The following is a 23,740-nucleotide window of genomic DNA, read 5'->3' as shown; positions in this document are numbered from 1 at the left end:
TATTATCTTTCTTAGAGGCTACCCAAAATTTCCAGTGTTGTTTAAGCCAACCGATGATCTCTCTGATGTACAGCAGGCTTGAAGAACAGACTTGTTTTATTTCTCTCCTCTTTGCGGTCACCTTTTACATGTTTGAAGTCTGCTTTCCTGCTCCCACTAGTCTTCTCTTGTCTTCAGACTAAACAAAACCTAATTCTTCCAGTCCCTCTGCAGCAGCCATGGACCTCCGGTCATTCTCATCAGCTTGCTGCCTAAGTCAATGGCAGAAGGCTTGGCAAAGGCAGAAGACATGGTGTCAACATACCTCACCCATGAGCTCTTAGTCACAGGGGGAAAGTGAGTTTCTTCCTGACACTGCCTTTGCTTGATGTCCTCGTGCCTAGTGTCCACTCTCCTGCTCCTCTGCAGGTCTTCTCACTTACCACAAATTTCTGCATTTTCTTGGTGTCCTTGATAGTCCTACAGTACACTATGCTTTCAAGTTTTCTTCTTGCATACTCATTTGTTTCAAATCCTTCCAGCTTCACTTTCCTCGTTGTGAATCCCAGCTGATTAAGGAGTTTATGATTTTCTTTTGTTGATTCCTTCCTATATCCTTTAAACCAGGATGGTTTCAGCACATACCTCTATTAACTCTCCTCAAATCCTTCCCAAGGGACCCCACCACACTATTTCTCTTGCTCCTTCTTTTGAAGTCCATCTCAAAGAACTGATCATTTGCATGAGCACCTCACAACTTTTAGTCTGAAGATATCCAATGCAAAAAGCTATCAGCCCAATGAAATCCTACTCTTGGCAGAGTAGATGTTTGACAGTCTTTTTGCAGTCACCTTTCCGTATCTAACACGTCCTCCAACACACCCTATTCCACACCAGAAACCTGGAAGATAGTGTCTGAAAGCTCTAGAGATCCAAGCTGGTTTGAAAATCACATCTGGTTATTCAAAAGATCTGAAATTCCTCCACCAAGATGCTGACTACTTCCTGCTTGGTCGTTCCCTGTACAAGTCCTACTCCCCAGTGAGCTGCAGAATTAGAACCACAAGGAAGAACTGGACAAAGTAAATCACGGCTGGTAAAGAGAAAAACAAAATTCACTGCACTTTTACTTCCTGCTGAAAAATCTCTCTCGTAATGCGGTTGTCTGGGAACAGCAGAAATTTGGAGCTTACTACAGCTAATAATTATTTAAATCCATTCTCTAATCCCACACTTAAAATGCAAATGATGCATTTCACTTGTCAAATTTCATACATTAATTTTCTTCCTACGTCACTTTCGCAATTTGTAGTTTATTTTAGTGCACTGTTACTATTTTTCTTTAATTCTTGTCTTTTTTTCTCTCTCCTCCATCTGCTAACTCTTTTCTTCTTCCTTCCTCCTTCCAAAATATTTTGCAACTTTTGTAACAGCAATTTCTGTCACCTACTCAGGAAGAAACAAAAGACTATTGTGTTCCATTTATCTTATTTATAATAGATTCCTTCCTCAAATACCTTGTGGACTGCCAATGCCGTCTTCCAGATCTTGTCTCACACCCTTTTGAGTTATAAAAATGCTTGGGAGGGTCTTTCCTTTAACCGAGACGTTTTTCCACCCAAGTTGATTGATAGCTCCCAGTTACCACTAATTACCCTATCAGCAGTTGGACATAAGCCTAGCCACAGTGCTCTTCCTCCAGAGGCCAGCAATACATCCCTGTCACTTGTTGTCCTCTTCTTCAAGGATGGAACAAACTGACTAATTAAAGACACCATAAATTCTTCCTTTGGGCTCTTTCCTGATGTACTGCCTTGTTTCCAAACAGACCATGTGGAGGAGAGCAGGGCTGGTGCTAGTCCTTTCAAAAGGAAAAATGCGACAGGGTTTCTGAGCCCAAGTGGGTTTGCACAGCATGTTTTATTGCACGGGAAGAGAAGGGCACCCATTCATTCATTCAAATCTAGTTAACACTTTCTTAGCACACCTCAGACTCTGAAAGGTTTGCTTAGCTTGGCTCCTACCCTTGTGCAGGGCTCTGCCTGGGGCAGCTCACACAGATGGGGACAACCCATGCTGGCTAACAGCAATAAAAGGATTCACAATTATTCCTGCCTAGAATGAACTGGCATGCAGATCTCTTCCATGAAACCTCCAGTGCCCAAATCAGATGTATTGCACAGCTTGTGTTACAGAGAGCCACAGGACTGGAAAGGACAAAAAATAAAAATAAAAAGAAAGAAAAAACAACCCCCAACCAACTCTCTGCTACATTCTCGGCCACACTCGAGAAAGCATGTGTATTCTGTCATCTTCTCACTCTTGCAAATCAAACTTAATGAATAAATTTGCTAAACTCTACATAGGTTTTTTGTCCAGGTGCTATATATACCTGTCAGGGCCTCCATCTTGAGGCCAAAAAAATTTTTTCTTCATCATATAAGTTCCTATTATTTAAGGTAGTTTCTTGAGAATCTCAAGAAGAAAAGAAAGCAATGAAGATGGAAAAGTGAGATATTTCCCCCTGGAGAAGAGGAAAAATAACTTGGAAGAAAGCCAATGAAGGCAATGGCTGAATGCACAATGAACCAACCAGTCCAAGGACAGAACATGTCCCACACCAGCCCTTGATCCAAGAGTTGCACAGCTGAAATTCCCCTTCCTAAAGGACCTGAGAACCCACCATCTTCCCAAATCATGAATCCCACCATCTTCCCAAAAACTCCGGGACCCCTTCCCATGAAAAATCAGGTTAATGCGATGGCAGAAGATGGTAACCCATCCGGGAATGCCTTTGAAATTCAGGAAAAGAGGAAGTCATGAGCCAGTCAACAGCCCCCATTCCCTACTGTTTCCTCAGGAGGATAGATAGACAGACAGACAGACAGACAGATAGATAGATAGATAGATAGAAATTTGCCATAAGTGCACAGTGTTCATCTGTAAGCAAAAGTAAAAATCAATACACACGCAAACCAGCAGGGAACTGAGCAACAAGTTATAATGTCTTTCCAAAATACATATTTCTTTCCACTTCACCTTTCCTTCTGTTTTTAACAGCAAGTTAAATCACACTGCACTCAAGATGCCAAACAGAGCTTCACAACATCACTGCAACTCGTCAGATTGTGCCACAGACCCATAAGCGCTGTGCACTTTTGAGCTCAATCATTCTTTCATGTTGCACATAGTAGCGCTGATGGGGGAGTTGATCTGTAGGCTACCTTTAGGGGAGACAAAATTACTTCCCTTTTGCTGCCAAAATCCTTCTACTAAGGAACTAATATTTTAAAAGTAAATAAAAGAGACAAAAAATTAAAAATTAAAAAAATCCCAGTCCATTGTATGCTGCAGCTCTGTTAGGGACCAGCACAGAACTCTCCGCAGCTGCTGCTGCCTCCAGCAACATCTCTTGGACAGCAGCAGTTGATGATGGAGGACAACAAACACTGAGCAACCACATGGATCCGGCTACATCCCAGTGCTGGGTCTGCCCTCAGAAGGACCCTTTCCCAAGGTAAAGCACAGTCCACACCCCCAAGACCCTCTACCTGCTGCTGGTTCGTCCATATAGTGAAGGGAGCTGATGTGGTCGGGATCACTGGGTGGTCCCCAGCGTAGCGTGCGTGCTGCCCAGAGCAATACCAAATCATAATAAACAAGGTCCCTCACACAAAGCACTGTCAGTTCAAATTCCAGTTTGGTTGATATAATCTTCATCTTCTCTTTGAAATAAAGGTTTAAGAAAAAAAAAGAAAGAAAAAGAAAAAGAAGAAAAAAAAAAGAAAGAAAAGCAGACATCCTAAGGGAGAGGAATGAAGCAAGCGATGGATTGAGACTGTTCATGTGTGCTTCAGCCCCCCGGCGTGGGGAAAATGTGCTGTTAATCAGCTCCCTCCCTGGGGGATATGCTGATTTAATTACCTCCCGTCTGCATGGTCCAGCCACGATGCTGCTCGCCCAAGACATTGCATGAAGAAAAAGCAGACAGTGAGCCTCAGCAGCTGAGTTGGAGCAGGATGGGAGAGCAAAGCAGGAACTCCTTCAGCCACATTTGGGGAACAGGGGGTGAATCAGTCCAAGGAGACTGTGCAAGGGGGCTGCCTCTTGAACTCCCCACACAAGAAGAGGGCACATCACCACCCCACCAGAGCCATAGGCATCACAGAGGAGATGGATGCACTGAGGGGTCAGTTCTATACCTGAAAAGGGAGCTGGTTTGGGGAAGTGCAGCAAAGACATAAAACAAGGATGTTTCCAGATGGGAAAAGAGAAATAGCCAGATGATATGAAGTGGCCCAGTTAGTAGCACCTGATAGCCTGGGTGTTAGCAGGCCACCCTTCAGCTCCCATGGGGAAGGCAGCTGTGACATAGTGTCACAGCTGCACCACCCGTGCAGCACAGACCCTTCATATGAGTGTGTCTCTTCAGCCCTCCAATTGTCACGCTGTTGGCATTTTGTGACGCTAAACATGGGATGCATCAAAGCACTGCTCCAATGCAGACACATGTTTTCCAGGGCTAGTGTTTCACAATGCTCACAAACGTCAAAGAAGAAGCACACAGCAGAGCAGCATGCCAGGAAAGCAGGGTGTGAGCTATGGTGAGCCCATCAGCGAGTATGTGAGCAAGAGAGACCTCTGAGCTAGGGGTTATACAGGGGCTGGGGCAGGGAAAAATGTGAGAGCAAAGGGCCACTGAGCTTTCCCTGCAGAGAGGGCACATCCCTGTGTCAAGTGGGTTCAATGAATCTGGGACATTCTGCAGCAGAAAGTGCTGGGACCAAGCATCACACCTATGGTACTGCCTGCCAACACCCTACAGTCATTTTCCAGGAGCTGAGAGGAGATAACTGCACCGTAGAACTGAAGTTCCTCCCTTTGCTTTCTTTTACAGCCCCAGTTGGGTCCTGACCCAAGGCAGGAGCTCAACCACAAAGCTTGGTTCAGCTCCTGGACAAGAGGAGTTGCATCAGGAGCATCTCCCTTGAAAACAACGCACTGGACAGTCACTTTGAAGTGGATTCAGCACTTCACAACACATGAGCTTCTGTTCTGCTACCTGAGGGGCAACCAGGATGTTTAATAATTAATGTCCCTACGCTTGCCTGTGCAAAAAGCATTGCTGCATCTTTAATGGCTGCCAGCGATGGGAAACTCATTGGAGTGTGCATTTGGAGGGGGAAAAGGTTAAGATGATTAACTGGTGCTAACAAGTTTAGGATGTGGAAGAAGTATTTTCTTGGACGTCCATCAAAGGGAGGATTGAATGTTCCCCGGGTGGGGGGGCGGGTGGTATGTGTTTAACAGATGAGGTTTCTGCCTCTACCAGCTCTGCCTCCCAAGGCCTCCCAACCCTGCATAATGCAACCTCTCCTTTTTAAACTTCTCCCCAGGCCCCATCAGCTGTACCTGTGGCCCCACTGCCTGGCACAGAGGCTGAAAGTTGATCTGGGGGGAGGAAAGCCGCCCCGCCGCTCTTCCTGTTGATCTGCGCCCTGGGACACCTTTTTGGGCACCAGCACATCAGCCTTGCTCTCTCCCCACGGCTGCGAAGACACAAGCAGATGCCCGGAAGAGCAGACAGGGAATCGGGTATCGCCTGACGCCTCACAGAACAGGGCTCCTCGTGTCCCCACTGCAAAACCCTGCTCCCTGCCTGGGACACCAAGCAGAGCCATCCCCACCAGCAGCAGCTTGCTTTGTACCACCCCATCACCATTAAGCATGCTGCAGCAGCTAACACTGGCACCAGTGCAAAGTCCCCTTTGGAGCGAGCTGCTTGGCGCCTGCAACATCCCCTTTGGCCCATCCTGGATATTTTCGGTGCTCCTCGTGGGCTGGCAGACGCTCACGCTTTGCGCAAGTGCCCTGCCATAGGGCCTGGCGGACGGTGCAGCTCACCCTCATTCCTCCCACCACCACAAAGCTGTCGGGATGGGCAGCACACGTGAGACCCGCATCGCAAGGCCCGGACATGCGTCAGTGGCTGACGCAAACCAGCCCGGCCATGTGCACGCAGCCCAGGCCTGGGAAAACTCCTCCACCCCAGTAGCGCTCGCACTGAATCAAAGCCCTCGAGTACAGTAGCAGCGCATTGCGCTCCTTGGGTTTCCCCAACCATCTGGGATGTCTTTGCCTTGCTTTGTCACGGAGCTGATTTATGCCCATATGTACCATATACATTGCAAGCACAGGCACGCAATGGTGTAAACACTTCCACCAAACATCTGTACATAAACCCATTAAATATGCAGAAGCTCTCTGCCACAGCCATCCACATGAATCCTGGGTGCCCTGCAGGCAACCTGCTGGGTCCTGGTCTGAATAAAGGGTGCCAATCCCCACTAGGCCCATTATTTGAATGTCTGTGGCAGCAGTAACTAAAGATCACAGTGGGACAGTTTCCTCTTACAAATGCAGTCCTCCAGTAGTAGAGGGTCAAGAGTGGAGCCCAGGGTTCCCAGGAGACAGGCCCAAACATGGCAGTAGGGAATTACACAAACAAGCAGATGGGCCCAAACAAACAGGCCACCTTCTCGCAGAGCACCTGCGTCCATCATTGTACCTCAGCACCTTCTTTTTTGACTGCATCAACTCTGTTTCTAAGCATCTGCTGGACAAAGAGGGAAGGCAGAAGTTCTTCCCTCCCTAGCTCGTCTCAGTGACAGCAGCATCAGGGTGAGCTTGTACACCAGTTGTCTCGCAGCCTGAGCAATACTTTCAGCTGTATTAACTGCTCACGTGAGCCCACAATAGCAGGTTCACTAAAATCGCTTAAACAAATGTGAATTAAGCCACTTTACATCCCAAACGTAGACTAAGCAGGATGAGCTGATGCTTAGGAGAGCAAGGAGCATCCTTGCTCCCTGCTACCATCCCTCAGAGGTGGATGCGGTAAGCTCCAGGTGAGGCGAGGCCTCGATCTGCCCCAGGCAGTTGAGTAAGAGCACAGCTGCCTACGTGTTCTGAGAAAGAGTTAGTTGACCAAACAAACTGTTTGTTTGTTTTTTTCTGAGTCGCTCATCCCCATCTATTCATAACTGCTCTCAGAATCTGTGGAATTCATTGTGTGGTTTGCATCTTCAAAACAAATGAAACAACAGTATGCCTAAACCAAACAAACCCCAACCCAAAATACAGCCAGCAGGCCATGGCGCATGAGCAACCTTCGAGGCTGAAGTGTGTGTATACTCTAGAGGGCCAGAAAAATGTGGACGGGAGAACACAGTTAAATTTCAGGGAATAATAGAATTCCCAGGGAGAATTCTTAAAAAGGAGGGAGAAATGAGCAGAAGTATTTAAGCAATGATGATGCTGCAACTTTGCTTCCAGACGTGCTGCACCATGGGGTGCTGTGCCAGCTAACAGCACTTTCTGATGCAGCAATGTGCTGCTCCAGCCACAGCACTGCTGGATGCTCGGCCATGGCAGCCCAGAGGAGCTCGGCTCTCCAGCAGCCCACTCACAAGGGCTTTGCTGGTATATTCAGGGAAAGAGGAGATGCATAAAGTTTCATTCTCTCTTTTTTTTTTTTTTTTTTTTTTTTTTTTGCCTTAGAGGTTGTTAATAAGCTGCATTTAGACATTTTTAGAGCAGAAAAATCATTGCCTTACAGCCCAGACCATCCTCTGTGTAGCCAACACAGAAAACTGCTGACTTATCCCAAAAACGGGTCAAACAAAAACATAGCACTTCAAACACACCTCCTGACAGAGGGGCTGTGAGCCTGAGTGTTTCATTATCTGCTCCTGCCTCACATTTCTCTTGGCTCTGAGTCAGAGCCACCGACTCAGCTTGTAGCCCCTGGCATTTAAATAGCCACGGATTGACCTTTCCACTCCACACCAGGGCTCCAAAATCCTGCTTGGGTGCTGCGATGCTGCTCAGCCCACACTGCCCAGGATCACTCTCCATCCCTACCATCCACATCCGCCAGACCTGGTCATGCCCTTCCCAATGTTTCCTCCCTGTGCCGGGCCAGGCAGGGGTCAGGACGTGGGAAATCCTGCTGCCTCCTGCCAGCTGGCCTTGCCGGCACTGGGTGACACATCCTGGGTGGGAGCCAAGGCCCCGCCTCAGCCCTGCAACACTTCTTGCTGACCTCCTCCTGGGGCAAGCAGGATGCTTGGACCAAGTGTGCACGCTATGCATTACACAGCCCAGGCCACTTTGGGGCCACCACTGCACCTCTGCTCTCACCAGCCACCTTACAAGGTAAACGTAGCAACATTCTGAGTTGCAGTGGCTACTACTAGTAATATTGAATGGCCAAACAGAACTGACAAGAACAGCCAAGAGGTTGGGGCAGGCAATGGGGTACACAGGTGAGGTTCTATGCAAGCTGCACCGGGGCTGAGTGACCTCCTGCTGACCACCCAGCTCATTCCCAGGAGCTGAAGGGCAAGAGCTACCATCTTCCCAAGCCCACCTCCCTCCTGGGCCCTGGGGGGGATGGAAATCATCCCTCCGAGCTGTTTCCCTGCCTGTGCAGCTGACCGCCTCCAGCACTGCAGACTCCCAACCTGCCTAAGGAGAAACCGGACCAAAACAAGCAGTGCGGAGGCAGAGGGAAAGGAGCCAGCCCTTTATTTTTTTAAGGGATATTGAAGACTGGAGTAGTGAGCCAGCAAAGTGAAAAACAGTCGTGTGGGGACTGTGAAAATAGGAGCTGAAGAGAGAGAGATGGGAAAGGTCTAATAAAAAGAGTTACAGTATATAAAATACACAGGCGCCCACCTCCGCCAGGAAGGCTGTGGGAGGGGGTCTTGGTGGTAATCTTTGGCTGTTTGAGATTGTCCAGGCAGACAATGTCTGTACTGCAACTGGGTCTGGATCAGACCGGTAAGGATCAGTGTTTCACTCTCTCAAACTCAAACACAATGCTTTTCCCTTACAGCATTTCATTACTGTGTTATTCTGTGGCAGAAATCAAGGGAGGTCACAAGAGGCTCCTCTGAAACTCAGGTAGCTGTCCTGAGCTCTCAGCTATGCCCAGACCTCGTGTGGAAAAGAAACACTTCCCTCATGTAAACAAAAGCTACAAGGGAAGGCTCTATCCAAGAAATCAGACCCAGGTCCCACCAAAATCCCACAAGTATTGCCCTGTGCTGAAATCCCCACCTACATGTTGCCTTGCTGCCAGGCAAAGTGTGGAGCTAATGAGCAATTCAGTACAGTTATTGCTGCCAGTGAGGCTTCAGAGCCTTATCCTAACTCGCATGAAGCTTACCAGAGTGGTGGAGAATCCCACTGTGACCTCTGAACTTGAAAAAAACGCCACAGAGCAACATCTCACTCACAGGTAGTAACGCCCAGTCCCAGCCCAAGTGATCTGAAGTACCAGCTTCCCAGCTGAAGGAAACATATAATTCCTTATCGTTTGCTATAAATACAGCTGTGCTGTTTTCCTGACCGTGTTATTCTTACAGTCCTTATCGTGTGCACTCAGATAGCCACGGCACAGTCACACACTTCACAGCCTTCTTGCTCCCCTGTTCCCAGTTTTCCCAAACCACTTACATTCTCAGACTCTCATGTCCTGAAGCCCTCCTATGGCAACGGGTGACCCTGCCCAGGACCTCCACATCCGTACCAAACAGCTCAGCAGATGAACTTATCTTCCTTTTCCCCTTCTTTGCCACACAGAGACCTTACTCAGAATTAGGGATGTACTGAAATGTCACTTCTGATAAACATTTATTTCTGGTGAGGAACATGATGTGTGCTTGTTTATAGGTGGTGGAGTAGGCCGATGAGAAGGAATACGCATGTGCTAAGTCTTGCAACATCTTAAATGTTTCTGAGTGTCTCAGAAGGATCACACGGTCTGGTCCTCAGGGCATTTGGACACACAAAAAAAAATGCACTGGGGAAGAAAATTCCCAAGGTCTTGGCCCAGAGACTGAAGGGAAACATGCCACAGTAAAATATCTCAGATGAGACAATGGCTGGCCAAAGGTACCTTCATTTCTGCACTGCTCACAGCCAACCAAGACTTTACCTGCCACAACTTCACATTTGGACCAAGGGAAAATTTGGTGTAGGATATGGATTCTTAGAAACAGATTATGTGGCCACAGAGTATTTGATGAAGACATGAAACTTTCACAGGTAGCCAGGAAGCCTGACCCTTTGAGACATTCACTGTCCTTCCAAATCGTAGCTGTCTTTCAGAAATACAGTGAGCTCCACGAAATGAGCAGGTACCTTGAGTTTGCTACAAGAAATTCAGCATCAACTGCTGCCAGGGTTTCACAAAAGGAATGTGAGTATCTGTAACCAGGTATTATGACCTTGATGCTCAAATGCCCAGGTTGTAAATCTTATCACACACACTTATTGCAGGAGAGTCACACTCAGATGGCCTCAAAGATCGGGGAATCTCTGTTTCGTCCTGTTTTGCATTTAAGTCCTACAACTCCTTCTCCAAGCTGGCTCAGAAACACCAGGAGAATATTCATTCCTGTGGTTTTATGGCATTTCTAAGTCAAGTCTAGGCAGGAACTTGAAAATGGAGTAGAGATATAGTTTGTGTTTCCATTGAAATAAAAAGGTGAAACTTAAAAACAGTTGAACACAGTTTTGATCTAATTTTGCAGAAGTTGAGAAGGCATTTCATTTGTATGGTCTTTTAAATCTGAGCCAAAACGGTTCCTGTTGTTTAAGGGACATTTTCCACTGTTACGCAGATCTGACCCCTAGATTTTAGTTCTCTTACATCACAAACCTGTAGAGCTTTACATCTTGCTTTTGCAATCTACCTTGCAAATCCATTTTAATTTGAAAAGAGAATATACTTCCTACGCTTGTACAAAGACCTAAATGTGCTGAGTATGAGCAAATACTGGTTATAAAAAAGACGGACTCTTTCATCACTTCTTTGACTGAAGACAGGCCCCTTTATCAATTCTTCTACAAGTGTCCCATTGCTGATCATACTAAAATACACTTTGACATTTACATTACCAAACATTGTAAAATACCAAGGCAGCCAAGAAAGAAACCACAGAATATGCAAATGCAAGTCTTAGATACTTATTCAAGCACAACTTTCCCTGCCCTTCTTTTTGAGATGAAGTTCAGCTACTCAGTTTGGTTGTACACATTCAAGCTCTTCCAAAACTTCAACAAGTTTAGAAGAATGCTGGCTATCCTTCACATCCATTTCTTCTACACAGTGAAATGTACCAAAAGACAATGAGGAAGGCTGTATGATTCATATTAATGGAATGAAATGCCATTCACAAATGTTTTTTCCATAGCAATTTGTCACTTATTGTATTGAAACCACTTCAGAAGAAGAGTCTCAAAGAGCCTTTTGATATTAGCATGATTAAAAACATAATGTAATTAAGCAATCCCATAAGATTTCTGTATGTTATGAGTAGGACCTTCAGTGACCACTTCATTCAACCACCCTAATATACGGGTGCTTGTAAGAGAAGGCTATTATTCTGCAAGATGCCTCAGATAGTTGTATAACACCAAGGAATTCAAATCTCCTTGCTCAGAGCAATTTTGTCTCACCAAAATTTAGTTATTCAGCTTTGGCACTGGATCTAGCCTCTGTGCCTCAAACACTTCTCAAATTACCCAAAAAGACAACTCCTAAGAGTCATTCTGCCCTCCTCAATGTTGATATCTAAAGCTAATGGGATCATTCGCCCCCTGGATGCATCTTTCTCTCTTCATTGACTAGCCAGATGACTTTCTGGATATCTGTAGGTTTTCCTGCTGTTTCTGTCATATGCATAATTAGCATTTACGTACGTACTCATTACGTGCTTGTCCACGTTCATTTCCTATAGCCCAAGCATGCATAACTTCACATTCATATACAATGCAGCACTATACAAGCCTTCAATGAGAAGCAAACAAAAAACACCCTTCCAAGGTGCACGCAGTCACAGACCCCTACCTGCTGGGCAGTTGCATCGCTGGTGAGTCTCTCGAACTTCTCGATGTCTCGGCAAGTGAAACTTCAGTTTCTGTTAAGGAAGGGAAAAGAGTAAAAGGAGTCACTAGCACAGCTGAAACCCAAAGCTTCAAATTCTTGGAAAAGTGGGACTGGAAGACAATATCCAAGCAGAGATGGGAGAGAGAGAGAGCAGACCAGCTTGGGAATGAAAAGAGGCATTAGAGTTCACAGTCTTTAACTAGGGTTTGATTAGAAGCAGACTGACGGAGTTTCATAATGGCCTCCAAATGTGGTCCTTCTGACAGGCGTTACAAAGTCAACAGCCATTAGTGGGGATCACATCCTCATGAGAAAGCTGCATTTCTCAGAAGACCCACTTGGAAGACAGAAAAATAGAGATGTGAAGAATGCACTCTTCCCTCCATGGTAGACTTCATATACCCACAGATATACCTGGACAGGCAGAAAGGTTGCATCAAAAATTACAGCTGAAAGTGGCCTGAAAACAGCAATGGCATTTCATTAAACCATCAAGGCTTTGAAGTTTAATGTTACCACAGCGCAGAACAAAACAAAACCTACTGAGAGCCTTCACAAGGTGGAATCATGTCAAAATGCTCGTTTCCAATGAGTTAGTATTTCTTAATAGAACTGATGTGTAGGTCCACTCAAGGCCATGGCCTCCTCACTCAATGGAAATGTCAATAAAACTGTTCCATATCCAGCGCAAAATGCACTTTGGGGTCAACATCCCCACTACCTCTTGTAGACATAATTAAAATAACTGCAATTTAGTGAAGAAAATGCAAATCAATCTGAATAAGTTATTTATTAATGCCTGTGAATCACACTTGGTTAATGATTTCAGCTGCTTTGAGAATACTGAGCTGCAAGGGTGTTGTGCTAAAGAGATCTTCCCTCTTACCATGTAACCCTCAAGCCCAACCGTGCAACCTGCATCTTACAGTCCAATCTAGTAGCTTCATAGCCAGGGCTGATATTGAGAAAGAAACAGTCCTGTGCCAGGCTAAAAGAAGACCATGCCCAGGATCATATACAATTGATCTGATTATCACAAGTTAATGAGAAGTGTCCTGCAAGTAAGCATCAGTTTGGAGTTTTATCAGTTTTATTTTAGGAAGGAAAAAAAGGCACATTTCTTCCTAGGTCAGAGAGCAGTAGAACTGGCTGGAATGCTTCTATTTTTCACTTTGAAAAGACTGGCTTCCTTATTGCAAGTCTAAATCAAAATGAGCTGTTAGAACTGACCAGAGACTGAATATTTCCAGAGCATCTTTGTTCACTGTATGCTGAAATGTTTTGATAGTGACTTGATTTGATATCAGGGAGGGGAGAGGGTTTCACATGAGAAAAGCTACCAGTTCCCACATAGCATTTAATCTGTGTCTGCTGTCTCAGTCTAAAAGCAGAGATACTTGAATCTTTGCATTTGGGCACCTTCCCATCTAGCTGCCACCCCAAACGGCACAGCTCTGTTCCACAGCACTGTCTGCTTTGAACACATTTTGCTAATGGTCAAGCATGAGCACAAACAGGACAGCAGAGCCTTTATTTGGATAGTCAATGGTATGCAGACTCAAGCATTCTCATTTCCATCTACACACATGCCAACTAAAATGTCTCAACATGAGACTGCCACATCTGGGTGAGGTTCATGTATTTGGGAATCAGGCTTCACACAGCTTTCATGATTATACAGGAAGAGTTGGTGGTTCACATGGATGGGGCAGGAAGTCAGTTCCTAATCAGCAAGGGTCTGACACTCTGCCTACAGCAGGACCCTGCAAGGAAACACACAACACAGAGGTCCCTAAGGACCAGGGAGGAATAGTCCATGGTTGGGCAGAGTTAGGATTTGCTACAAGAAGCCTTGGCTGCATCTCTGCTCACACACAAGGAGAAGAACAGCATGACCAGACTTATCAGGGGAAGTGACGATCCAGCAGGACGCAAGCATGACCAGGAGAGGAACAAGAGTGACAGCATTTCCCCACAACTTTATCTGCAGGGTTGGGGGACTGGAAGCAGCCAGGTCTGCTGAAGTAGCCTCCCCGTGGAAAACAGGCCCTGCAGGTGGGAAGACAGGAGTGCTACTCTGCAGGGCAAGCACTGGTACAAAGCGTCCACTAGGCAATCATCAGTGCTGGGCATTTTCCCCATCCCTGGCCATCTAGGTGCCTCCCCAGAGTCCAGGAGCTCCACAGGCCCTGTGCAAAGGGCAGTGCTGCTGTGGGATTGCTCCTCTTTAGCAGGAGTCAAACCTAGCAGGAATTTTGGAACGCCTGGATTTCCTGCAGAGTCTACTGAACAAACACTGACAGCAATAGAAAAAGACCTCAGGTCAAATTTGGACTGAGATGGCAAAGCAAAACAAATTCCCAACGTTTTCTGCTTCCCTCATTACCACTGTGCAAAATCCTGCCTGGTCCAGCATGAGAAGCTAGATTTGCTCAAGACAGCAAAAAAAAAGGCTTTCCTCTAAAAGTGGCTTTTCCAGCACAACAGAAAGCAGTCATTTTAGGGCAAAGGCTGACTTCTGTAAGCAAAAATGAAATGATTCGGTCTCTGCAAATCTTAAGTTTTTGTGATCTCCTGAGACCTGTGGTTGGCTTTTCACCTGGGTGATATCTAGAGCACTAGGCATCAGAACAGACAGTGGCAACCTCTTGCTTAGACAGAAATGCTAAAAACACTTCTTAGAACATCAGCCTGCCCATATGGCATGCTTGCTCTCGCCTGTCATACTTTCCAGTGACTTATCTTCCCCCTACACATACGAATGTGGCTGAAGAAGCCCGTGCCAGCGGCAGGGCTGACCAGCTCCTACAAGGGGCCTCCTAAGGCTTGCAACTGTCTATTTTGGATGGGCACTTGAGATTAGGTGAAAGAGAGGGCACTTCTTCAAAGGGGGCAGATTAATAGCTCTTTAGCAGATGCAGTTGTTTGCAGTCACCCGGGGAGGTGAAATCATTTCCCACCACTATCTCCAGCAGCTAAAAGAAACATGTCTTAAATAGATAATCTATTACAACCATCAGGAGGATTTCAAGGGCTGGTGGTTCTGTTAACTCTCATTGTTTTATTTCCAATTTTGCTGTTTTTTCTTAAAGGTCCAGTCCCTAGAAACTCAGGACTATGTGTCAGAAGCAAAAGCAAGCAGCAAGATGAAAGAAAGGGGGATTTAGGTAGCAGAAGAATCAGAAGGAAAAACAGAAGAACTCTCATGATTTTATCTTAATGTTTTCCACTCCTAGAAGTAAGGCTTAGAGGAAAACCTTCTGACACTTGGGAATACATTTTTCACTGTAGTTCTGAAGATATTTACGCAAATGATAAAAAAAAAAAAAAAAAAAAAAAAGGAAAGAAAAAAAGAAAGAAAGCTTCAAGTGAGGTGGGAAATTGAGTTTTCAGGTGCTCTTCCTTTGCTTGCTTAAGTAAGGAGAGTGTCCCAGGGAAATCAGACTACTGGGACAGCAGCGATGACCAAAGCCCCCTTCCCATTCATGGCACAGCCCCTCAGCATCACTAGACAGGTGACAAATACCTTTGATCCAAACCGGAGAAGCCAAGGGCACCCATCAGGGAACAGAAGGGCATCTGATCTTCCCCCAGGCATTAGAGGATACCTGCTTTTGTTTTACTCACACACAACTCCTGCTCTTTTTCCCCCGCCAGCAGCATTAAACCCATCCTGCTCTCCACCCTGCCAAGCTTTTGGCAAGCAAAACAGTACCAAATGTTACCCAGCATGGGAAAGGACCTTGTTTTCTTCTTTGGAAAGTTTTCTTTCTACTACTAATGCCAATAATGAGTTTATTCGTGATCTTTATATGATTTTCTGTTGCCTTATAAATGCAGAGGAATTCCTACACAGAGCCAAAGTTCTCTCTGAAGTACCCGTTCTGGCCCACTCCATGCAGACATTTTCGGGGGAAAACAGTCAATTTGTGCCTTGCAGAAAACTCCCCTCTGGTGTTCGCTGTAACCAGGAAGAGCTTTTTACTGTAGCAAGCAAAGCAGTGCTGGCCAGGCTGCCTCACAGAAAGATTCTCTCTCTGCTTGTCTTGCTGATCTGAGATGGAACATTCCCACCAGTTGGCTTAAACTTAATGCTTTATACAAACCAACCCATCTCCTCTCCCTGTCAGTTCTGCTTTATTTCTGTTTGTCCAGCAGGCACCTGCCACATCTCTGGCATTTTGCACTTCTTGGTGCAATCCTTATGGTGTCCCCAAGGCTGCCTGCACACCCTGGGGACACCCAGATGTGAACACGTCACACTCTGGAGGGCACCATGTGCTCTAGCTAACAGCAATATGAGTTTAAGCACAAACTTAGAGTTCCTCTACCAGGCTTCAGAAGCTTTGCTTCTTACATTCCGTCAGCTCATGGGCAGACAAGATAGGGAATGGATAGCAATGAAGAGGAGCAACAGAGATTTAACTCATCCATAGCAAAAAATGGAGCATGCCCTGGGCAAGAGCCTCTGGCTCTCAGCACCTTGTCCTTTCCTGCTGTGCTCACCAGCAGCACTCCCCTAAACCCACAAAATTTCAAGGGCTGACCTCAGCCTTGCTTCAGTGCCCTCCTATGTCCATCACCTCCCACTTCCCCACCCATCATGGTGAGCTCCTTGCAAAGCTGAGGCTTCTTTAAAGCCTTGCTACCTTTTTTTTTTTTCTTTTTGTGTGTGTGATGGATAATGCGGAGTTGGAAGCTGTGAAACCCATTAAGGTCAAAACAGGAGGAAACTGTGGCAGTGAAGCAGCAAGGCAGGAGGAGGAATGAATATCTCATATTCACACCCACCACAGCCATTCTGGCCACAGCCACTATTTCCCCAGCCCAACTCACCACTGTCTCTTATTTTCCCAGTCTTTCTTCTCTCATCTTTCCCTATTCCCTTCCTCCTTTTCTGTTTTTCTCTCTCCTTCTTGTCCCTCACCATCCATTCTGGGAGACCATAAAACTTAACCTCACTTCAGACATAACAAAAAGAATGGCGAGGTTGTGTGTGCCAGCCAACCATCATAGCAGATCTCCACCCTGCACCTTCAGCTGCTTGTTCCATGCCACCACCTCCAAAACGTCTGCTTCAGGAGCTGAGCCAAAGCAGGCAGAGAGGGCAAGGAAAGTCCTGCAGTAGGGTGCACAGCCCTCCTGCTACGCCTGCAGGCAGCAGCTCTCCCCTGAATGTTAAAAACTCAAGACCCGAGCCAGGCATCTCCTGCTTGGGCTCTGGTGCCTTTCTCCAAGCTGTTTTTGATGCTTTGGCCAAGCAGACAGCTGTCAGTCTCAGCAATATCAGTCGTGGAAGCAGGAGCCCCTGTCCTGTAGCTGCTCCGTGCACTGGCTGTGGGACTGGGACCACCACAGGGCTGCTCAGAAAGCAGTGGTGCTGCTGGGCATGTGGGCAGTGCGATAGCCCCATTTCCTTGCTAAGCTGTGCTATAAAAAGGCAGAAAGGTGCCACAGGCATGAGGACGCTCTGTCCATCCAGCCCCCCGGCACTGCTCCCAGGAGGGGTCCTGCAGCACGTCTCAAATCACCCAGGATAAACCCTGGCTTCCCCTGAGACTCACGCAATCAGTGATGAGGAGGACGCTACACATCATCCTCTGCCCGCTGGTGGGAATGCAACCCCTGCACAAGGGTGCAGCCGTGCAGTACAAGTCTGACCAGTGGCACTTGCGCTTACTCTCCTCACAGCTCTCCACTCTGGGATGTTGCTTGTGTAGCCTCTGATGTATCAAAATGACTTCAACATCCTGATGAAGCAAGGGCTCCTGCAGGGAGCTCCCTCCAGGGGCAAAGACCCCCATACAAACCCCACTAGCATCAGCTCAGTGAAAGGAAAGACTTTACCAGATCAATGGTGGAAGTCCGTGCTTTTCCACCCTCTCTACTGGCTCAAGCTCAGGCTTCTTCAGCAGCAGCTCTCCTGTCCTCATCCTTAGAGGAATAGCCTGTTGGCTCTAGTGGGGTTTGGATGGGACCCAAATGGGTGTAGCATGGCCATATGCTTTGCAGTGATGCCCCAGCAGTACCAGAAATTATCTTGGCAGCACCAGCACAACTCACTTCCCAAGCCAAACACAGCAGAAAGGGTCAGGGCAAACACAACAGAGAAGCCAGCCTGTCACGACTTTGGCCTTTTAGCAGCTACCTGCTGCTACAGCACAGCTTGGGCTTTCCCTCCTCCCATGGTCACACCAGCTATAGTGTACCTTGCCTGTCCCTCTCCCAGGTCTCAAACCAACACTGAATTCACAAATTTAATCTCCAGCCTCAGCTGTTTAAGCAGGCAATGCCACCAGTCACCAAACAGAGAGTGCTGGAGGCTCTTCTCCCCTGCAGGGAATGGGAATGAGGTTTCCCCTTTTGCAAAGAGCTAGGGCTCAGACACAGCATGGGCTAGGGCTGAGGGAAGCAAACAGCAGGCAGGTTTGAGAGATGGGAGGGACCTGAAAGCACGGGAAATTCAGCCTAGCAGCATCACTCCCACAGAAATACATTTCTAAAGTGGGGAGAAACACGCAATGCAAATATATGTGTGCACACATTAAAACGTATAGTAAGGCATACCATCCACACAAAACGAAAGGACACCAACCTCATCAAGCAGTTGGTCAACTCTTCCCAAAATAGCCGTCTCCATTTGGTCTGCTGAGAGCCAGGCAGGGAGCTGCGTGGATCTGTCCGCTTCCAAGTGGGACACCCGGGATTGCAGATCAGAGGTCCGAAAGTACAGCAGAAGGCTGAGCACCAGAGAGAGCAGGGAGATGCCAGGCAGCCCCGAGCCCAGCAGCAGCGGGAGGCGGCAGCATCTCTCCCCGTCGCTGGCCCTGGGGGTAGCCACGCACCCCCTTTCAAAAGCTGTTTCGCCAACACCTTTCCAGCTCTTCTCCTCCAACATTCCCTCCCTGTCCTGAGAAACAATAAATAAATAAATAGAATAAATAAAGCCTCCCTCCTATTTCAAGAAGCACAATCCAGAAGGCATAGAAAACAAATGTCCAAGGAGATCCCGGTGCCAGCAAATGACAGTTAACAGCAAGAATGACAAAAGTGGACGGGGGTGTCCAAAAAATGCAAAATAAAAACACACATACAAAAAGGGGCGCAGAAAAAAAAAAAAAAAAAAAAAAAAAAAAAGAAAGAAAAGAAAAAGAAAAAGAAAAAAATGGATCCAACTGCAGCAAAGATTCAGAGAGAAAAAAATCTTATGAGAATTTTTTTTTTTTTTTTCTGTCTTTCAGTCTTTTGAGTCGCTGGTAGGTTTTGATTTCCTTTTAAGCTGCTAGTTTCAGTTCCTTCGCAGACCGGCCAGGAGCTCACACATGAAAGTCCCCATTAGAGAGAGGTAATTCTCAGCTGTTCCGGCGACGCTGCGCTCTGGCTGATCGTGGCTCCTCTGTAACATGACACACTCCCTCCAAAAGACGGGGCTGGGATGAGCGAGCCGCGGCTTCCCAAAGTAACCTCCTCTGCTCGCCCGCTCCCTCCACCTCTCCTTCTCCGCATGATTTATTTATTTATGCAAAGCGCCGGGGTGGGATCGGGCTGTGAGACGCCCCGGTCCCGCTCGGTCTCCGAACCACCTCTCCGCCGCCAGCCCTTCCCTTTGAAGTGGCTCTCGCTGAGGTTATTTATAGCGGCAGGAAAGAGATTGTAAAGCAGAGGCTGGGCTCGCACCAGCCCGCGCCTTGCTTTCCTCCCGGCAGCCGGAGTGCGCAAATGGGACGGCACAAGTGGGCTGCCGAGCCCCCAGCCGGACCCCAAGGCGGCACCGAGGCAAGGGGCCGTGGGGTATTTTGACCCCAGGATTCGGGAGGAACAGCTGGGCAGGGGGAGAGCCAGAGAGAAACAGCTGGGGATCAAAGCCAAGGATGCTCACAAAAACTTAACCAAAGGCAGAGGAGAGTGATGCCCCAGGCAGGCAAACCACAGCACGAGGTGGGAAACGCCTGGGGCTTGAGCTGGTCCTAAGACCCAACAAGCCCAGGAAACACAGACGTTCAAAGGAATTAATCTGCTGAGGCCCTCTAGTGAAGCAGAGCTTCCCATCATCTCCCCCACATCCCACTGGACATAGGGCAACAGGCAGAACCCCCCTCAGCAGAAGGCAGCCTCCCCAAAACGTGCTACAGGGGAGCCCCAAGCCACGCATCCAGGAAACAAAGCCCCTTTCTGTTCTTCAAGAATAAGAGGCCCACCTCCCCCAGATTTTCCAAGCATGACATACAATATTTTACCCTCCAGAGTGACACACGGGCTCTGCTGAGCCCCTGCCTGTCCGTCCATCCTTTGATCTACATCTTGTGCACACACAGCAGCGAAGCAGCACAGGGCCCATTGCTGCACGCACTCGTTAAAAGCCGGGCAGCAAATTGGTCTCTTAAAATCTGGCTCCCTTGTGGCTCCTTTGCTGTCATTTACACATTTTAAATGAAGATTTTGCGTGCAGTCTGTGCTGGAAATTATTGGCAGAGAAAACTCATATTCATCTCTCGCCCGCTCTCCATTTCAGAGGGCTGGAAGAAATAGACCTTTGGGGAGCAGGCTAAAGCAAGCAAGACTTGTTTCTTCTCCTCCAGACAAACCCTTGGAGGGCCCAGTAGCACACAGCCCCAATTCTTTGAACCGCCTCATGCCTTTTGCAGCCACTCGCTTCCCAAAGTGGGGTTTTAGTGTCTGCAAGGCAGGAAATCCATTCTTTATTTCTTTTAGCAGGTTTGTTGTCATCTCACTGATCGAATTCTCCTCACCACTCTGGTGTGCATGGAGAACAGTCCTCTGATGGCTGCAGCTTTTCATCAGTTTCTCATATGAGCAAACAGGGCTGTGTAACACACAGACCAGATGCATGCAGGGTGTCTATTTGTTCAGGAGGTGCAGCTCCCCCATCTGACACCCCTTGCTCAGTCACTCACACACATTCACAGCCTATTTTCTGGCAGAGGGAAAGGACTCTTCAAGGCCATGGCTCTGCCTCTTGGTGCTGGACAGAAATCATTGGTCCACAGAGCCACCTAAAATGCCATCTGCCATCATAGCAATATTTTTTCTAAATACTGAGACAATGAGAAGTGAAGAAGAGATGCTGAGAAGCTGAGGATAAAAACATTTGGAAATTGTTGATGTAGATGGGGAAATAACTGGGATGCTAGGCATCCTAGAGGATACTGAAGTAACATGACTTAAAGGCCAGGGTTCAGCTGCTGAGGACAGCAACAACCTGCTTCTATCATACATAGCTTTAACCGAAGGCTGTCTCATTTATACCAGCCGAAGCATCAGAAATCAGGAAAATACACCCACTAAGCTGAAAGTGGAAATCTGCTGGGTGTCTACATTTCATTTCCCTGCACCAGCTGGGGAGAGCTCTCTACTCTTTCCCTCTGATTTGCAGTAAAGATCCTGCTGTCCAGTCATGAGCATCGCCTGAATGACTCTGTAAGTGCCTTTTCCTGCCTCCCCGCCAGCTCCTCTCCAGCTGATCAGTTCACTTACAGGATATGTTATAGCTGCCACAGGCTGGGGAAGCTGCAGTCAGCTGGGTTTCACAGGGAAGCCTGGGTTGTAGAGGGGTAATTTTTCTATCTACAATGCATTTAGGAGGCCTGTCAACCCATGCCAGTACAAATGGACTAATTTAGCTACAAACCTTGAGCCAACTGTGCGTGTAGAGCATGCAGCACTGCCTGTTGAACAAGCTGCCTCCAGAGACCGCCCCAGCACACAGAGTCATCTCACAGCTCCTGGAGTTAAGCTAAGCCCAACATTCAGCTCCCTCTGCAGCTTAAGAGGTGGTCGGTGCCAGCCTGAAACCAGCCCTCGTGTAAGTTCGTGACTCTTGAATTCGGTCAAGTAGAAGCAGATGCTCAGCAAATCAGTGACCAGCAATTCTCAGAGCCTCTTCTCCAGGAGGCTGATCCAGTTCTTGACAAGGACAGTGACCATACATTTGCACTACTTATAACTGGTCCTCCAGGGGTGGTTACAGACCTCAGCACATATATGCAATGAAATCTGGAGCAAATATAAGGTAATATGCATCTCCCAAGACAACCAAATATATCCATACAACAGAACACAGTGTTTCACATCTAGCACATGGCATTGGGTCAAACAGGGTACTGGACATGGTTACATACAGGTAAGAGAGCCACCAGGTTTGCCAGTCGGTAGCTGGCACCAGCACTTTATCCATCCTGGGACATTCACATGTGGGCATCAAAGTCCTCCACAGAGAGGTTCCTCAGTGTTTCTCTGCTACAGACACACAGTGCTCAAAGGGGAATGATGTGTGGGGACTCCTCATAGGGCATAGCAAGCAACCAAGAGGTCTCATTGCAGAAGACCACAATCCCTCTGACTCCAGAAGATACCACCATACACAGCCAGTCAGAAATGAGATAGCCGGGCACAGACGAGATTTCAAGCTTCTGCACACATGGTTCAAGCCAACAAATTACCTAGAGAGTCTTCATTTGGCCTGGAAAAGGGTGGGCAACAGCAGCAGACCTTCCTTACTACACTTTAAGTGGAGCTTTTCATTAAAAAAAAAAAAAGCAAACACGCTCTTCCTGTCACTAACTGGAAGCTGGAAGCTGAGGCCAACTGCATGGAGATGGCTGTGCACTCAATCCCATCAGTAATCTCTAAAGCTGCCTTGTAGAGAGATTCTCCTTTTCAGTCCATTTAGTAAGGAGAAAATAAGCCCAACCCCACTTCTCTTTTTATCCTCCTCCCACCCCCCCAGGAAATGTGGGGGTCTTGATGTGCTCAAACGAGCCATTAACTAGCAGCTGACATCTCCAGCTATTGTAAATATATGAACTCAAGGCCTTTTGCTGCGTTTATTAGACTCAAGAACAACATCTGGAAACAGATGTTTTCTGAGAGCAAAGGAGGGGAGGGAGGAGGGAGGAAAAAACAAGAGGGAAGAAAAGGACTCTTCCAAGTGGAAGTGCACGGGTCTGCAGACCATCCCTTCACAAAACACTGTTCAGAAGAAGCATTGCGAGGGGCTGAGGACAGTGTAGCCACGTCACTCCTACATAAGGCAGGGAGAGCAGGTCATCCCAGGGGGGCTGTTGGAGAGAGGCAATGAATGGGGAGGGGGCTGAGGGGGGAAAATATAGAAAAGCTTGTCTACTGAGAACAGTCACAGAGCTCACAAAAATGAGCTCTCCTCATCACGAGCATCCCAGTCCTCAGCTATTCTGTGTCCCACAGAATACCAGGCTTGTGGCAGGGCACTGTTCCCCATCCTGCAGTCTGGCAGCATCTGCCACAGTGACCCACTTGCCTTTTGGTTGGGGCACAAAGCAGGCAAGGCCTGGGATTCCCAAGGAACACTACCAAAGTCCCATCAGCCACAGGGAGCCCTTTCCCAAATGGCAAGCAAGGTGGGATGCTCCCACCTGAAGGCTGTGAAGGACCATGGGGCCCTACTCTGACTTAGTGATCTCTCAATGATTCCACACCTCATGTTTAGACAATGTTTAGAGAATTGTGTAGTGCTAAGAGGGGAAAAGGTTACATAGGCACATGTGTATTTAAAAATATAAGCCATGCATCATTAGTGAAACTCCACTCTCAACTAGACACATTTTCTCCTACGCGTCAGAGGTGACAGAGGTACAACAGAGCCCTGATACCAAAACTTCCTTGAAAAGCTCCTGAGGGAAATGCGTCTGTACCCATATGCTTACAATGCATAAACTCACGTTCTTTACAGCCATCATTTTCTCTTCTGTAACCCCAAGCTCACCTCTAGTATCTCCAGCCCTATCTCTACTTTGATACACAGCT

At 47.3% G+C, this 23,740-nt stretch overlaps 1 protein-coding gene across 1 annotated transcript in view; it reads right to left on the bottom strand.

Annotated features, from left to right (window-relative positions):
- Nucleotides 1–2,119: 2,119 nt before the first annotated feature.
- LOC125693398 (collagen alpha-1(XIII) chain-like) overlaps nucleotides 2,120–23,740 on the bottom strand; it is a 29,817-nt gene continuing 8,196 nt past the window's right edge. Inside the window, exons 2-4 of the mRNA XM_048945310.1 lie at nucleotides 18,534–18,848; nucleotides 11,900–11,969; nucleotides 2,120–2,186 (exon numbers count right to left, since the gene is read on the bottom strand). Of these exons, the coding sequence (XP_048801267.1) occupies nucleotides 2,146–2,186; nucleotides 11,900–11,969; nucleotides 18,534–18,848 (426 nt within the window). The 3' untranslated portion in view covers nucleotides 2,120–2,145. The remainder of the gene's footprint in view (nucleotides 2,187–11,899; nucleotides 11,970–18,533; nucleotides 18,849–23,740) is intronic.

The sequence above is a fragment of the Lagopus muta genome, chromosome 5, assembly GCF_023343835.1.
Source record: "Lagopus muta isolate bLagMut1 chromosome 5, bLagMut1 primary, whole genome shotgun sequence".
Lineage (NCBI taxonomy): Eukaryota > Metazoa > Chordata > Aves > Galliformes > Phasianidae > Lagopus > Lagopus muta.
The sequence above is the reverse complement of the archived record's forward strand: the minus strand, read 5'-3'. Positions and strand labels throughout refer to the sequence as shown.